We start from the raw sequence: 16,740 nt of genomic DNA, 5'->3' as shown, positions 1-16,740 counted from the left end.
GATACTTCCGGATTTGCGCGGTCGAAAAAAAAAAACGGAAATTGCGCGGTCGAATTGAACAAAGCGAGCGGAAAAAAAGCGATCGAAATCCGGAAGCGGGCGGGAGGTTCGGCGAAATGAGTACTGTATATGAATTCCTTCATTGAAAGCTAATTTAGTAGAAAAAAAGCATGTTGATGCTCTGCACTTTGTAACTGTAGATTTTTTTTATTTTTCCAGGACTTTATGTACTTTGAGCAGCCAAAAAACAATCATCAATAACAGAAAACTCCATAGAAATTAACATATTAATTTGATTAGAATTTTCATTAACACCCATCACTGTTTATGTGGGAACCACTGTTCAATTACCAACATCAAGATAATTAAATTAGATCTTTTTACCATTGATGTTGGCAAATGAATGTGAATTAACCTGTTATAATAAGTAAACCATTTCTAGCTGTGTAATTACTGGGACACCTAAAACTTGATTTATTTGCAAATCGTTTTTTATACCTGAACATGAGAGTGTTTTAAAGAAAAGCTGTACACGATTGTGGATCAACAGCATGAGAGCATCATTAATATAGATTATATTTGTTGTAGCATATATATCGTCCTTGATAATTGTGGATGTGATGTTTATTAGCTAGGATTCCAAGTTGGGGAGATTATGATATTAGTATAAGTGACAAGCCTAATATCAATGTCATTCTATTTTAATTTTCTTTTAAATATATCAATGTCATTCTATTTTAATATATCATTTCGACTTAGAGACTGATGTTGGCGTCTCTGAATTTGTCTTTACAAGAGTGCGGGTTCACTGTAGTATTTAGTAATTATATATATTTATTAATCCGTATTGTTACGTAGAGTATGTAAAATATTCAACCTCACTTTTTTTTCGGGCATTGAAACATGTATAAATACTGATTTTGTGACATTGTATTGTTAAATTTAATCTTGATCACCAACTTGGGGTATAGATGTAGGCCTGTGGTCACTCAGAGCCCTATAAATAATTGTTCTTGCATTTTGTCAATTTAGGCAGTCCTGGCATCAACATACTCAAAACTAAAGTTTGTGATAAAAGTGCCAAAATGCAATCTCTTCATAATCTCTGCACACTTTGCAAGGATGTCAGAAATATGACCAGTTTAGCATATGTATATTCACTGGGTCGATGGCTGTACAAATGAGTCGTTCTCCCAACTTAGTTTTATTAACATTTGGGGAATTTCAAAATTAAATAGCTCATAGAGTTTTTGTTTCATATTAGTTTTTTTTTTATAGTCTGGTATTTTTGATAGCATGTAATATTGTCTTCCAACAGTGTGCAAGTATTTAACACTACTTGCATCATTATCCGATAACAAAACAAAAACTGTATGAATACCCGGACCCATTTATTTTCATGACCCTGTTTTATATGAATATTATAACGCAAAGGTGAAATGTTTCTCATTCCTACAATTTTAAGCATAGTTTACATTGTTTCAACTATTGTGTCTTCACTGCACATTACTTCTCTTATACGCTATATTGCTTTTATCTAGCTTAAATATACAGTTATTCTAACTGAGCTTGCACCTTTTATTCACTATATTCAACGAGTTGCTTTAATGGCTAAATATGGATTCCTTATGAAGTGCAACTTTTCATTACAGGATTTCATGTACTTTGAAGACCCAAAGAAAAAGAAAGATCACAAAGATTAGCATTTAATGGATAATCAATGCTCCTTAAACTGGCATTTTTACTTATTGTGCATTCAAAGATTATTAATTCAAAAATATGGCGCATGCCTAATTTCAAAAAATCTAGCATCATTCGGTTTTAAGAAAGGACGGTTGTCAGCAAATTCAAATTAAATAAGTCATAAATTCGGCATATGTTCCTTCATTCTAACTACTCGATTTGTCAATTGTTCTATTTTTACATTATTTTGAGTACTATCTATTTTTAAGTTGGTTTGCCACTTGCATTTCAGTATCATCTGACCTTTGTTCATGAAATATTACAAACATTATTCTGTGCAAGGATTTACAAACAAGAGAAAGCAAAGTGTGTGCAAGCATTTATCTATGCGATGCATTGGTGAAGTTTGTTGGTAACTAAGAAAAGATTGTCTTCCAAAACATGAGCTATGGTATTAGTGTTTCTATAATAGCTTATCTAGTTGTCATCTCTTGATTTGCATAACTTCCTCCTTCGCATATCACACCAGTTGCTTTCCCTTAAATTACAAATCTTTGATGTACATCATATCTAATGTTGCAATGCACACATGAGTGGCTCGACTGCTATACAACATTGTCATATGAAGCTAAACTAATATTACATGCTCTGAACTTTTATTCAAGGAAACATTTTGTTTACACACATATATATGTATTTCAAATATTTTTTTAACTAGCTTATTATTATTTTTAATCTCATTCTCAGTTTATAAAATAGTTGTATACCTTTTACCTTTGATGTACTTATCAGTCTGGGTCAACCAGATGTTGACACATCTCAAGGTAATACAGAGCATACATAAATGAAGTAGATCGACATTACAAATATTTACAGATGGTGATGGTAACTATTAATTCGCTTTTATAAGTTTAACTCGACATTTTACAGCCAAAAAGTGTCCATGGCATTAAGGTGTCATCAGTGACAGTTGTATGTATTCTTGTCTGAAAAATGTGGGCCATGCATGTGTCCACTTTCTGGCTTTTTTATTATGTCGTAAAGTTAAACCTTCTTATATGGTATGTCCTATATTTTAAAATATCTTGTAGAAAATTAACTATATATAATTCATTTTTAGAATTTTGTTCACATGTGTGGGCTCTTGCATTGCTATCTCTGATGTATTTTAAACTTTATATTGAAGCACGTTTTTAATATTGTTGTTTATCAACTGAGACTTCATTATTTTGTATTTATTGTTAAATAACCTTGTAATGGACATATAAATGCTTACATGCGTTATTGCATTGTGCAAGTTTATTGGTTTAATCTGTGAAATGAAATATTTGTTTTTATTTGATTAACCTTAATGTAGTAATAATAGTCGTAATTTAATAAATCTTATATGGTGTACCTAAATAATTTTAGTCAGCTGTGATTAATATTGTTTTATGGTACTAAATTAAAACACCATGATATTATGATGGTAAGCTTTAATTTCATCCGAATTATGCATATATAGTGAACTACTCTGAGTGTATCTTCTTAGAAACCATAGAAACCAAAAGCTAAACAATCTGAACGGCTGTTGGCGTCACTATGACATGTGTTTACGTCGATTTCATGCATAAAACGGGATCTCGCAGCAAACGAAAAATGGTTAATGTAATGACCAAAGATTAAAGAGCATTAATTATTTTAAAAGCTATTCTCCATAATTTGAATCGGATGCTCATTGTAGTTTAAACATATACCAAATTTAGGCGCCAGTAGCTGTCAATCGGGTGGTTACAAATAACAATAATTCATATGCATTAAACACTACATGTGTTATGCATTGTATTTACTTGTATATGTCACGAACCTCTAATTTGCATGGTGTATCAATTCATGATATATGCATAATATATCACAATAGATTCGTGTAATATGAGCAATGTAATGCGCCTCATACATAACGCCTTTGTGTTTTTGAGGAATTTTATTATATTTAATATGACGAAATAGTACACAACCAAACAAAGGTCGATTGAAAGATAAAATCTTCGCCCATGTACGTCTTGTTGACGTCACTGAAGTGCTCTGACACTAGAGGGCATGGTTAGTCTGTATTTAAGATCAGTACCATGATTCGTGAAACAATAAAACTGATAGTTGCTATCTATTGGAGGATAGACTAAATAGGTGATACACACAATGCCTGAAGAAGTTGCCAGAACTAGGAAATCAATACAATAGCTAAGCATATGTGGAGTGTGAAATGTATAACGATGGTGAATGGTGCATTTGGAAAAACTGAGTGGTTCCAGTATAAGGTACGCGTTTCATCTAATGTGATGGTGTTAAGCTTACTGACCCACTATGTTTTTTATATTAAGTTAGTATGTGTTGAATGTTCGTGGTTCCTGAGACAATATCCATGACTTTGTATTTCATTCACTTTACCTTAAGTTATAGTGTAATGCATTTTTGGTATGCCCGACGCGATATAACCATGATTGGCCACATGGTTTAATAATATCATTGCAGTTATTGTCCATTTCGTCATTGCAGTTATCTGTTCTTTCTCTGTTATTCATTTTAATTGTTCAAGTTTGTAGCTATCACTCATTCACTATATAAACACTAATATTTCTCTTTTAATAATGAGTTTATTTTTAATTTTCCAAATTAGTGATGCTATCATATGTGGATTTCACAAGCGCTAAATATCGTTCATCATCGCCCATACTATATATTGACAGCTTCGACGCGATAAATGCAAGTGTAGTGTTTGTATATGGATCAAAAAATGCGCCTTGACCTCCATAACCCGTGTGACCGAATACGCGGTGAGATTTGTACTGAAAAAGATAACAAAAACATAATTATTGTGTGTTGATGTAAAGTAACACGTGTACCAGAATTAAATCAATTAGTCGGATACCTATTATAGTTGCTTAACGCTAATTTTACAATGGGGTAATCCCACAAATGTAGTGTTGATTACCTGACTCTGTTGGTATCTTTAAACTAAGAACTGTAGATATTACGATACATTTTCCGATATAGAGAGTTGTCAATAGCGGTTGACGGAACCAGTCCCCAACTTGGAACAATCGACTGGTTATTGCGCTCGTCGCAGTAAGAGGATCGAATTTATAATCAGTTCTTCAAGTTGGTAGTACAGTTTGTCTCAGTTTTTCATAAGTTTGATCAATATTATAGATATCCATTAACATAGTATTACTATTGTATATTGTCCCACAGAAATATATTCCAATGTGCGTACGGATAGAAAGATGTGTAAATTATTTTGTTTTCATTGTGCTTGTGTAAACGAAAAACACATTATCTATATGTCACTGTCAATCCGTGACATGGTTGAGGTAACCTGGTTCGTACAACGACAAATCAACGCAAAACTGGAGCTGGCAACAGTAAAATGTATGCACATAACTTTGAAGTGCATCAACGCCAATCACTCTTCCTTTTTTCACGCGAGCGGTAGCTAACAGGCCAAAGAATGCCGATGCGCTCAAAGGTCAAATACTTTTGTACATACACTAACAAAATACTTACTGGTTGTTTACCGAGCATACCATGACAATATACCCTCTTATACAGCAACACTTCATCTACTCTGTGCTCATTACATTCGGTGAATTTCTTGATCAGTTCACTGGATAGCAATCGTTTTCCTTCCCACTCACCTCCGTTATTCAATATAGCATATAATTTAGCCAATGCCCTGGCTGTACCAATACCTGTAGCTGATGGGATTTCTAATGACTGTAATGAGTACGTGTTTTGCCGTTCATCCTGCGAAACGAGAAAAGTGTTTGCATTCGACAGACACTAGTAATGGTAGTAAAATAATAATTGTAATATGGTAGGGTATCACTGCAAAATTCAGGAAGATTTTCACGCAGTAAATTTGATACTTAAATTTTATTGGCGTACAAGGGGTGAACATGGAGTATTCTGATCTGGCTACAATATTGCGGGAAAGAAAAATTGTGGAACAAAGCGTCTGCGGTAAATAATTAATAGTGTCCATTTCCGTGAAAAGAATAACACATGAAATAATCTGCCCTCAAATTTAAACTCTCATACACGTAATAATCCAGCCTTTAATGACATGATTTTTCGCAATGGTCAGACACAAAACTACGATTTTACAAATAAGCATTTCAAGTTTTAGAACAATCATCTTAGAAGGTTTTGTATCAGGGCTGTACTGTTCTACCAAACAAATGTGGGTTACAACGTTAATTATAAGAAGGGATATACAACTACATACTTACTGGCGCAAGCAGATCGGGAAAGTTTAACGCTTTATGGGTTAGACCGTCGGGTCTAAAGATGAGATCCTGTATTATCCGTCTGTATTTTGCATTGAACACGTGCTTCATATAGGACAGCTTATGTGGACGTTGTATTCTGGCTACTCTGTAATACTCCTCCCTGGGTAAGCCGATGTGAAAGTCAATACCTATACACAAAAAATAATGACATTGCCGGGGACTGACAGCGTACTAGCTGCGTTGCTATGTCCAAATGTGTCGAAGAAAATGTTTGTTTTTCAAAGCCCCGGTCAAATGCGTGATACTGTGTATTAGATATTATCGTTAACACGAGTTCCCCTCGGAATATTACGTTGGCACCATAACAGAGAACACTATAATTTGTTCAAAATGTGATGAAATATTTCCATCATAGAAACCAATGTAAAATCAGAAACTATAACAGTTCTCAGTATTTTAACAGTAATTTCCGGTAGATTAATCGCATTCATTTTATCATCTCTTGCACGCCAACTGACTGCGGTTGAGATCAAGGAAGCCACGTCACTTGTCTTCAAATAGTATTTCATTCTCACTCGTCATCGCTTCCACTGTTACCATGGTTACATATATCAGTAGAAAAATAAAAGCGTTGACGGGAGAGAATTGAACACTTTTTGAGTTGCAGAAAACAAGTCTCGTGGCTCTCTCGCTATCAACGAGATCTTGGCAGCCATTTGCTTTCAAGATCTGTTAGAATCTTAACTAAGAGTCTGCCAAATACTTGCCAAATACATCTGCCACTTCTTCCTTGAAAAACTGTCCAATAGTTCTATGTTTTGGGTCTGCATGTCGCAATACACCACTTAAAAACCAGCCATACGTGATGGCGTGGTAGCCATGTGCTGTTCCGGGCTCCCATGTAGGTGTTGTCTTAGCTAATAGTTTAAATAATTTGTCAGTGTCTCTTACTGTTGTAATATCCGGGTGTACGTATGGAACTGCAAGTCCCGCCTTTAATTTAAATGCAAGACCAAGCATGTAGTTATGTCTGGTATGAGTATTGGCAAATCCTCAAAATTCTGGCATAGTCGAACTGGATTGGTGGACTGAATTGACTGCACTTATGGACTGAACTTAAAGCGGGAGGGTGGTCACCTACGCATGCGTCAGATGGCCATAGCATGTCATTGTTTACAAACAAGGGTCTACCCATGAGCCTTTCCGTTTTTAGCTTGTGTTGTTATCGCCGCTTAGGACGATTACCGCGCGTGCGCAGGTGACGACCCTCCCGCTTTAAAAAAACGTGTTTTATAATAAGGACAGTACTCATGAATTGTACATTTGTTGATTTTTAGATCATACGCTGCCAATTTCGACTAGTGGCTTGAACTCGTGGACTTGACTTCTTGGAGCTGTAGTAGTTTCTTCAGGCAGTCTGGATAATTGTTTAACATTTTTGTTGCTGGACACTGCATCTTGTATGCACTGATTTTAATGTGAATTTACATACATTTTAGAATTCTCATTTTAATGACCTATATTATATTCACTGCTAACTTTAAATAGGAGATGGTACTGATGGTAGTAATACTACCCACTTCCCTGAATATGTCACAAGTCATGCTGGTTTTAAGAACTAAGGTAGGTCGTATCATTGAATAAATACAATTTCCGGAATGAGTGTGTATTGTTTTTCAAAACTGAACGCAAAAATCACAAACGCATGTGTTGACTGTAATGAAACTTGATATCAGTCGTGTATTTTCACTGAAGTTAGCGAAAGCATTACGTCATTACCTCAATCCACGGGACAGTACTGTCCTTCATTTAACAATCAAAACAAGTTGTTTAAGTCCAGTTCATGAGTCCAGTCTAAGTGTCAAGTCCACTGTAGACTAGGCCCGAGATTATATGTAAAATTGCATGATTAATCTTTACATTAAGAACAATTTAGAAAATCGTTTTACTGAGCTTACCTCATGGTGAACAAGTTGTTTCAATGTTATGTTCTCCTTTCCATTCTGTGCAAAATCTGGCCAATAGTGAGACACTTTCTGATCATAATCCAAATAGCCACGGTCTACTGCCATAGCAACGCATATAGCCGCTACTGCCTTAGTTGTTGAGTAAACTATCGTTATCGTGTCTTCAAGCCATGGATCACGTGCTTCATAATTTGCATATCCACCCCATAGGTCAACTACTTTTTCACCTTTGTGGTATACAGCAAATGATGACCCAGCGTCTAAACCATTTTCATGTAGGTCTCTGTGGATAAATTACATTTATAGAGAGATTGTCGTTCATTGTCGGAGAAGGGTATTTACTGTCAGTATAATTATGCAGCTAAAACTTATTTTTTACCTCCACGGTATAATCGAGGGCTAGGATTCGCACGGGATCGAGTTCACTAATAATTATAAAGTACAGTTAATAAACAAACTATTTGGAGCGAATTGTGGTGGATGTAACGTTTAACCACAGTCCATCCACACCTCGAGAGACTATGGTTTAAACATTTCTTACATCGGCTAAGTGACTCAGGCTGACAGCGCGAGTAACAACCGACCGCTTTCGTTGGAGCGGGTGATTTCTTGCATTAATGAGTAGCAAGTTGTGGTGTATCTGGCCAAAATTCCCAACTACAAACATAAAAGTAGCTGGCCTAAAGCCCCAGTGTGTTATTAAATGAGTGGAGTCGTATAGCAGGTTTGAGCATGGTTTTTGACTAGTCAGTGCCATTTATTATTATGTTGATCTTGCCTAGTACAAATTAAATTAATACTACGGAGCAGGAAGCAATTTGTGAGACATCGCACCAAGAAAAGCACGTTGCCTCTCGATTTGTCTCTTGTGTATGATACAAGTGCATTGCGAAGACGGGTATGGCTACGTCGCCTGTTAAAAGAAACGTTACTTGAAGTCGGTTAAGAACTAGTTACCCGTCGACACTGTCAGGTGACTGTGTAACACAGTTCGTCGCATGCATGAAATAATGTTAGTTTTCAATAACGATTAATAATTAAAGTGTACAGTAATTATTTACTTTTGATACGGCAGTTCATGGTCTTTTTAGATTGTGTTTTGAAGAAAATCTTTCACAAATACCACGTGCACCTACAGATGCAAACTATGTCACCGTCGTCTTCGCTATTTACTGTCAATTTAACTGTTAATCCAATTGTCTATTGAATTTAACTAAAACAATAAGTGAATTTACCTTAATTTGGAATAATTACTGAATAATGGGCATCATATTTGTATTTCAAGTTATTGTTTTTTTCTTGGTAAATAAAACTCGTAATGCAATATAATATCGACTTGGGTTGATCTATCTTCATTAACCAACCCATTTTTGTAAAGAACAACAAAACTTCGAAGGTTTCACCAAAATTGAGGTCGGGCATTCCTTATTGTGGGGGTCAATGACACGGACATACAAAACTCGATAGCAATTTAGACATGTTATTTAGACATTAACACACCTCGTTAACTTACAATATACGACCAGATTGACAAACAACGATTGAAATTGTACAACAAGTAGTATTCTGTCAATATGCAAAGCCGTTGATTCGGGTGACAAGTCGCGCCCTCATCTCAATATCTGTGCTGACTGTCAGTCCAGGCACGTTATTAAGAAATCCACCAGACAGACTGACAGACAGACATAACCCAAAACATCAACAGGGTTTTAAACGTAAATTGAAATGAATCATCCGTAACCCCCGATATATGAAGTTACGTCACTGCTTTTCACAGTGACCGTGTGGATATTCATTATTAACCAACTAACCATATACACTAACTGTTGACCCTGGTATGATTGTTATCGATAAATGCGGCTCATGTTCATGAATGTTACCTGAAAACACGCCTCACTTCGTCAAAACCTGACGCTACATATCCGTTGATTAAAGGAGGAGGTGATTTACTCAGTAAACTCGGTAGATATTGTATTAATACAGAAACAGCAATAACTGCTAATACAGTCCGCTGGTAACCCATGTCATCCGACGTTACAATTATCCCATGGTGCTTTGCGATACCTCGACTTTGTACTTAATGGACTTATAGTCCAATTTACATCGAGTCCATGTTTTTTAATGTAATGCATACACGTGGACCAGGGGCAGATACAGGATTATTTTTATGGGGGGGGGGGGGTCCAAACTTTGCCAGACTAATTTAATGATTTTTTTATATTATACAAAAACAAATCGAATACATTTAATAGACTTAATTTGTTCGTGGTATAGTTATATGTATATATAATACTTGCACTATTATGATTTATTGATTGATTGATTGATTGATTGATTGATTGATTGATTGACTGACTGACTGACTGACTGACTGACTGACTGACTGACTGACTGACTGACTAATTGACTGACTGACTGATTGATTGATTGACTTATTTAATAAATAAATTTTATTTTTTAGATTCTTGGGTAAAACAAACTATATTCAATAACATATTCAGTGCATTGACATTGCCCACACTAAACATTATTAGGTTTCTTGCTAAAGGCCGCAGATGTGACAATCTATGGTAGTGCTTTGCCTCACAGACATCTAACACAATTGGTTTTAGATTTATATCTACAAAATAGTAACATCTTTTATCTGAGATAAAAATGTTGACTAAATATGAACTACGACTACGCTCATATCCGCGTCAAAGCAGATGTATCGCAAAGCACCATGGGATAAGTGCAACGTCCAATGACATGGGTTACTTGTGGACTGCATTGGTCGCTATTTGTATTTCTATATCCATACAATATCTACCGAGTTTACTGAGTAAACCACATCCAGCTTTGATCAACGGATATGTAGCGTCCGGTTTTGACGAAGTGAGACGTGTTTTCAGGTAACATTTGTGCCAAATGAGCGGCATTAACATATCAAATTTATAACACTCATACAAGGGTCAACAGTTGTGTGTATGACTTAGAGTTCAGTGGCTATACAATGATGACTATGGGAAGACCTTTAGAAATGACGTCACATTTAAATTACATTTAAACGTGTAAAAAGCACCCAGTCGGATGTTATGATTAGCTTGTCTGGGACCAGCTGAGACACGCAGGTTAGGCGATTTGTTGAATTTCAATCAACCTCACTCCATTCTCTTGACCAATGTGACAATATCACCGATACCACAGCCTTAAAAGTAAGTAATTTATTCGCAGAGACCTGCATGAAAATGGTTTAGAAGCGGGGTCGACATTTGCTGTATATTACAAAGGTGAAAAAGTAGTTGACCTATGGGGTGGATATGCAAATTATGAAGCACGTGATCCGTGGCTTGAAGACACGATGTCGACAGTTTACTCAACAACTAAATCAGTGGCGGCTATATGCGTTGCTATGGCAGTAGATCGTGGCTATTTGGATTATGATCAGAAAGTGTCTCACTATTGGCCAGATTTTGCACAGAATGGAAAGGAAGATATAACATTGAAACAACTTGTTAACCACGAGGTAAGCTCAGTAAACGGTTTTCAGTGATATATTTGAGAGCACAGCCACTCACTTTCCTAGTACAGTGACTGTGTTGAGAGAGAGAAAAATCATTCGAAATTTGAACTCACGGTTTCAAACAGTCCACGCCCATTTTACTTCCTACTCTTCGTGATCACATCATTATTACAATCACTTTTTTTGATCAGTCTCATATCAAGTATAATTAATACAATCATTTATATAAACTGTATCAGCAGTGTTTGTGAATGATGATAAGTTTAAAAGTATAAATAATTTCGCTCTTCCGTCACTTCGACTGGACATTGTGAAATATATGAGTGAGGAAATTAAATTATACAAATAATTCATGATACGATGAATGGGTAGAATTGATTGTAGAAATACTGTACATTTATTTTCGTCACTCAGTGATGATATTTTGATCAATATGATCAATTATACAAATAATTCATGATACGATGAATGGGTAGAATTGATTGTAGAAATACTGTACATTTATTTTCTTCACTCAGTGATGATATTTTGATCAATATGATCAATTATACAAATAATTCATGATACGATGAATGGGTAGAATTGATTGTAGAAATACTGTACATTTATTTTCGTCACTCAGTGATGATATTTTGATCAATATGATCAATTATACAAATAATTCATGATACGATGAATGGGTAGAATTGATTGTAGAAATACTGTACATTTATTTTCTTCACTCAGTGATGATATTTTGATCAACATGATGTTGCTGTTAACTGTTTGTGTTTCTTAATAAGTAGGTTTTTAGCAAACAAATCTACCATCTCCAATACAATTGTGTAATTGTCAGTTAAATAAAGATGGAGGCCACTCAAACACTTTCCACACGCAAGAATGTTAACCTGTTCCCTGCAATGGCTATCTAAAGACGGGAGAGAAAAACTACTAGTATATACTAGAAATATTTCTTGAATTATTAACCAAAATTTAATTTTGACTATTTCACAATTCAATGATTGATTGATCGATCGATTGATTGATTGATTGATTAATTGGCTGAACTTCGAAAATTGAAATATATATTGTATCACGTTAAATATTTTAAATTGTAGGCGGGACTTGCAGTTCCATACGTACACCCGGATATTACAACAGTAAGAGACACTGACAAACTATTCAAACTATTAGCTAAGACAACACCTACATGGGAGCCCGGAACAGCACATGGCTACCACGCCATCACGTATGGCTGGTTTTTAAGTGGTGTATTGCGACATGCAGACCCAAAACATAGAACTATTGGACAGTTTTTCAAGGAAGAAGTGGCAGATGTATTTGGCAAGTACACACTAAACATTGTAGTGTTGATTTGCATGTACTCAGAAAAACTTAGGCCCAAATGATCGGCGAAATTGTGTTAAGAGCGATTGAACCACATACATGATGTTTTAAATTCTTGGAAGAAAGTCAGTTGGGACTTCTCCATCGTATCTTCGAAATTTGACAATTGAAAATAATATAATTTTCTATTTTGCACTCCTTTCTATGGTGAAAGTATTGCATTGTATTTCAGAGTTTGTCTTCGACGGAGTTGGTGACATATGCTGAAAAGATCCTACATTGTTATAAAATTGGTATATTTTGCAATATATTGAACTCCCAATAAATAAAAGGATATTTAGTTATTCACTAGACTATTTCCATGGAGAATGATGGTTGTATTGTAGTGGCGGCTGGCGGCCATTCTGTCAGAACTAAAGAGTTTTTACCATTGGTTCCTATGATGGAGTTATGATGCCGTAGTGACATTTGGTTAAAAAGTTATATATCGTGACTAATGGAGTAGTTTTTGTTATCCTGAATTATTTAAAAAAGCAGGAATTATTGAACAAAGCAGGGTTTTCAAAAGTGACAAAAATGCAATTTTGCTTTAACATTGTGTTCCATGAAAATGCCCCGCCTAAATTATTTGAATAATATTTTGTCACTACCTTAAGATTACTACCTTAATCCTAAATTTAAAAAGTGATTTTCAACATGACAAAACGTTCCCATTCTACACATATCCTGATAGCAGTTCATTGTGACTCAATATAAAAGCAACGGGCGCTGTCTTGTCGTGTACGTCTAATCACAGAAAGTCACTAATGCCGAATTGCGAGCAATATTTAGTAATCACCCTAAGAATGTATTCTAAATATGCATACATATGTATCGGCTCTAGCAGCACTAATCTATTTACCGCTAACTGCGCTTGGTGCAAAGTCAAGTGCACGCTGGGTCGAGTTGGAACTGTAAAGGCAATTATTATTCGCTGGTTTTTAATTACGCTATTTTCCTCGATATGTAAATCCGCTAAATAAAATCCACGTGGACATGTAAAATAACAATAGAACTCATTGTTTCCCTGCAAAGTTCGTGAACTTAAAACCCAGTGGATTTACTCGAAGCCGCGATTGGGCAGTCTAAAAGTTCTACGATAATTGTTTGCCAATGATATGTAACTAATACGTGGGCATGCTTTCGTTCAGACTATTGGTAACTTGATGATTTGGATTTGTAAACGTACTTGATCAATTCACCAGTCACAATGTCACTTGTTTTTTTTTTTTATATATAGGTATTGATTTTTACATCGGGTTACCCAAAGAGGAGTATTACAGAGTAGCAAGATTGCAACATCCCGGTATGCCGGCGTTTATGAAGCAAATATTCAACTCAAAATATAGACTCGTAATGCAAGATCTCATCTTTAGACCTAATAGTCTGAGTAATAGGGCGTTCATATACACCGATCTCTTCGGACCAGTAAGTATGTGACGTGACTTCCCTACGAGATATAGTGGATCGTGTAACAACTTTGCAACTACACGCGTGATATAACATTTAGACCGTTGTTGTAATTGTAGCTCGAAATACCGACAATTAATTAGGTGTGGTTATGTTTCAAGGGATACCCACACTGTTCACTGGAGTTTGTTATAGCTGAAAAATGATGGGTCGCATTTTCGTCGCTATGGAAACTCATTTGATATACCACGTGACGAAACACGTAGCTGGCTCATATATAATTTAAATCAACAGCATGCCACGCCTATTAGCCAATCGGTGTCGCGATCACTTATTTACTACAGGAGAAAGATTAGCAGCAATTTAAGAAATTACATTTCATAATACCTTCTAATTATTTAATACTGTCGACACAACAAACTAGTTTCCTTAAGTTTTAAAAATAGTTATAAATTTCAATAGCAGTTAAATCCAACCAGCCAATCAGCGAGCGTGGTGCGCCATGACGTCATTTAACATTATTCCATAGACCAATAGAAACCTGTCTGTTCAGTTTGAATTGTGCAGTTTATAAATATTTATAAAAATCAAGGAAATGAATTTGGTCGTTTCGACAGTACTACATTGTTTGTCGTATATTGCAAACACTTTTCTTGTTTCGCAGGATGAACGGCAAAACACGTACTCATTACAGTCATTAGAAATCCCATCAGCTACAGGTATTGGTACAGCCAGGGCATTGGCTAAATTATATGCTATATTGAATAACGGAGGTGAGTGGGAAGGAAAACGATTGCTATCAAGTGAACTCGTCAAGAAATTCACCGAATGTAATGAGTATAGGGTAGATGAAATATTGCATACTAAGAGGGACTACTGCCATGGTATGACAAGTAAACAACCTGTAAGTATGTTTTCTTGTAGTTCAGTTTCAGCTTTTATTTATTTATTTATTTATTTATTTATTTATTTATTTATTTATTTATTTATTTATTTATTTATTTATTTATTTATTTATTTATTTGTTTGTTTATTTATTTATTTATTTATTTATTTATTTATTTATTTATTTATGTATTTATTTAATTATTTATTTATTTATTTATTTATTTATGTTTGTGGGAATTTCACTCAATAACAAAAGTTTTCAACTTATTATAACGTAAGATTTATTTATTTATTTGTATTTACTTATTTGCAGTACGAGTCATTCCGCGTATTCGGGCACGAAGGTCACGGAGGTCAAGGAGCCTATTTCGATCCATTTACAAACTTATCATTAGCATACACCACGACAAAGCTATCCGCATATGGTATGGGTGATGATGCACGATATTTAGCACTTGTGAAATCAACATATGATAGCATTAAGAATATGGAAAAAGAGAAAATAAAAAAATAATTAATTCGCTTTTATCAAACCGCGGCCATTGCTGCCCTAATTTGCATTCTAAGCCTCGCTTTCAGTCAACTGCAACTATACGTTACGCCACAGATGCGTGTCGATGGTCAGAAATGGCCGTGGCGAAATAAAAATGAATTGAAACTTTTTTATTCCAACACGTGATTAGCTTCTATACCCGGAGCTATAGGGTGGTTTCATTCACCCGTCTGGGATCAAAAAGTATTATGATGTTATTATGTACCTATATGTCGGAATTTCAGATCAGAAGCTTTTATGTGAACTTCTTAGTAAGTTACAACTTAAAAATATAATTCTCGGCCGTTTTATACTGGGCATTTCAGAGGCGGCGGCACGAAATATTGCATGGGGGCGAGATCTACTCACCAACCTCGCGCCGACGGCACTAGAAGGGTCAGGGCCATGCTCCCCCTTAACAATTTTGAAATCTAGACCCTCTGAAACGCTATTTCCTGAATTTTGAGGGGCAAATTTTGCTGACACAAAGGGTTTCAGCTTGATTTTGAAGTGGTGACGCTCCCCAACATTTTTTTTAGGGGCGACCCCCCCCCCGTGCCGCCGCCACCTCATTTAAAGATAGTATTTTGTAAAAAAAAAAAAAAAAAAAAAAAGTGATAGATTACAGTACAACTGACTGAATACCTATCATAACTGTTGAAAATAATTTATATATGTTATTATAAGTAGATAGTCTGAATTCAGCCATCTGATTGGCTCGAGCAAGTTCTTGTATCTGGCACTAGAAAACCTGTGATCTTGCCCCAAATCTGAATAAAGTCCCTTAAATATCTAACTGAATCGAGATCACATGACTGTTAGCACAGTTCGTAGTGATTGTGGGTTTATGATCAACTGATCAAAAATGGAGAAACCTAGTACAAGAACTAATACTATTCATTTGTTATTGCCAAATAATAGTAATATATAGCATGTGACGAGAAAACTCCCAGTGAGAAACGTGCATATTCATTGCAGCATAGCGTTCGAAACGAACACGTGAGGACAGTGATAAACGTGCACATTCATTGCATCATAGCGTTCGAAACGAACACCTGAGGAAATGCAAAGAATCATAACTAAAACATTACATTTTGGTTTTGTTTATGTGCGAAACTAGTGTAA

The 16,740-nt window shown here is 35.4% G+C and overlaps 3 protein-coding genes across 4 annotated transcripts in view; 2 read left to right on the top strand and 1 right to left on the bottom strand.

Annotated features, from left to right (window-relative positions):
- Nucleotides 1–3,087, top strand: part of LOC100377321 (phospholipid scramblase 2-like) — a 38,674-nt gene extending 35,587 nt beyond the window's left edge. The window contains exon 10 of one of the 2 annotated variants that reach the window (XM_002734761.4): nucleotides 1,653–3,087. In XM_002734761.4, coding sequence (XP_002734807.3) covers nucleotides 1,653–1,703 — 51 coding nt within the window. In that variant the 3' untranslated portion in view covers nucleotides 1,704–3,087. Of the gene's footprint in view, nucleotides 1–219 lie in introns of both variants that reach the window. The other variant, XM_085490494.1, reaches the window with a different exon arrangement.
- Nucleotides 3,088–6,695: 3,608 nt separating this feature from the next.
- LOC102805763 (beta-lactamase domain-containing protein 2-like) lies at nucleotides 6,696–9,941 on the bottom strand. The gene is made up of 3 exons (XM_085508473.1): nucleotides 9,799–9,941; nucleotides 7,910–8,201; nucleotides 6,696–6,944 (listed from the first exon to the last, which is right to left on the bottom strand). The coding sequence occupies exons 1-3, from the start codon at nucleotides 9,939–9,941 to the stop codon at nucleotides 6,696–6,698; spliced, it is 684 nt and encodes a 227-aa protein (XP_085364599.1).
- Nucleotides 9,942–10,573: 632 nt separating this feature from the next.
- LOC102805894 (beta-lactamase domain-containing protein 2-like) lies at nucleotides 10,574–15,755 on the top strand. The gene is made up of 6 exons (XM_085508472.1): nucleotides 10,574–10,809; nucleotides 11,132–11,423; nucleotides 12,518–12,743; nucleotides 14,026–14,213; nucleotides 14,860–15,099; nucleotides 15,397–15,755. The coding sequence occupies exons 1-6, from the start codon at nucleotides 10,574–10,576 to the stop codon at nucleotides 15,595–15,597; spliced, it is 1,383 nt and encodes a 460-aa protein (XP_085364598.1). The 3' UTR covers nucleotides 15,598–15,755.
- The last annotated feature ends 985 nt before the right edge of the window (nucleotides 15,756–16,740 follow it).

Source organism: Saccoglossus kowalevskii, chromosome 15 (genome assembly GCF_978046115.1).
Source record: "Saccoglossus kowalevskii chromosome 15, keSacKowa6.1, whole genome shotgun sequence".
Classification (NCBI taxonomy): Eukaryota; Metazoa; Hemichordata; class Enteropneusta; family Harrimaniidae; genus Saccoglossus; species Saccoglossus kowalevskii.
This window is presented reverse-complemented; position numbering and strand designations above follow the sequence as displayed.

Excerpts from the sequence above, each read along its gene's own strand:
- LOC102805894 (XM_085508472.1), top strand. The coding sequence starts at position 10,574 with ATGTTGACTAAATATGAACTACGACTACGCTCATATCCGCGTCAAAGC. Across the intron at positions 12,744-14,025 it reads AGAAGTGGCAGATGTATTTG|GTATTGATTTTTACATCGGG; the intron begins GCAAGTACACAC and ends TTTTATATATAG. Across the intron at positions 15,100-15,396 it reads GTATGACAAGTAAACAACCT|TACGAGTCATTCCGCGTATT; the intron begins GTAAGTATGTTT and ends ACTTATTTGCAG.
- LOC102805763 (XM_085508473.1), bottom strand. The coding sequence starts at position 9,941 with ATGGGTTACCAGCGGACTGTATTAGCAGTTATTGCTGTTTCTGTATTA. Across the intron at positions 8,202-9,798 it reads GAAGTGAGGCGTGTTTTCAG|AGACCTACATGAAAATGGTT; the intron begins GTAACATTCATG and ends ATTTATCCACAG. Across the intron at positions 6,945-7,909 it reads AACAACTTGTTCACCATGAG|GCGGGACTTGCAGTTCCATA; the intron begins GTAAGCTCAGTA and ends TTTAAATTAAAG.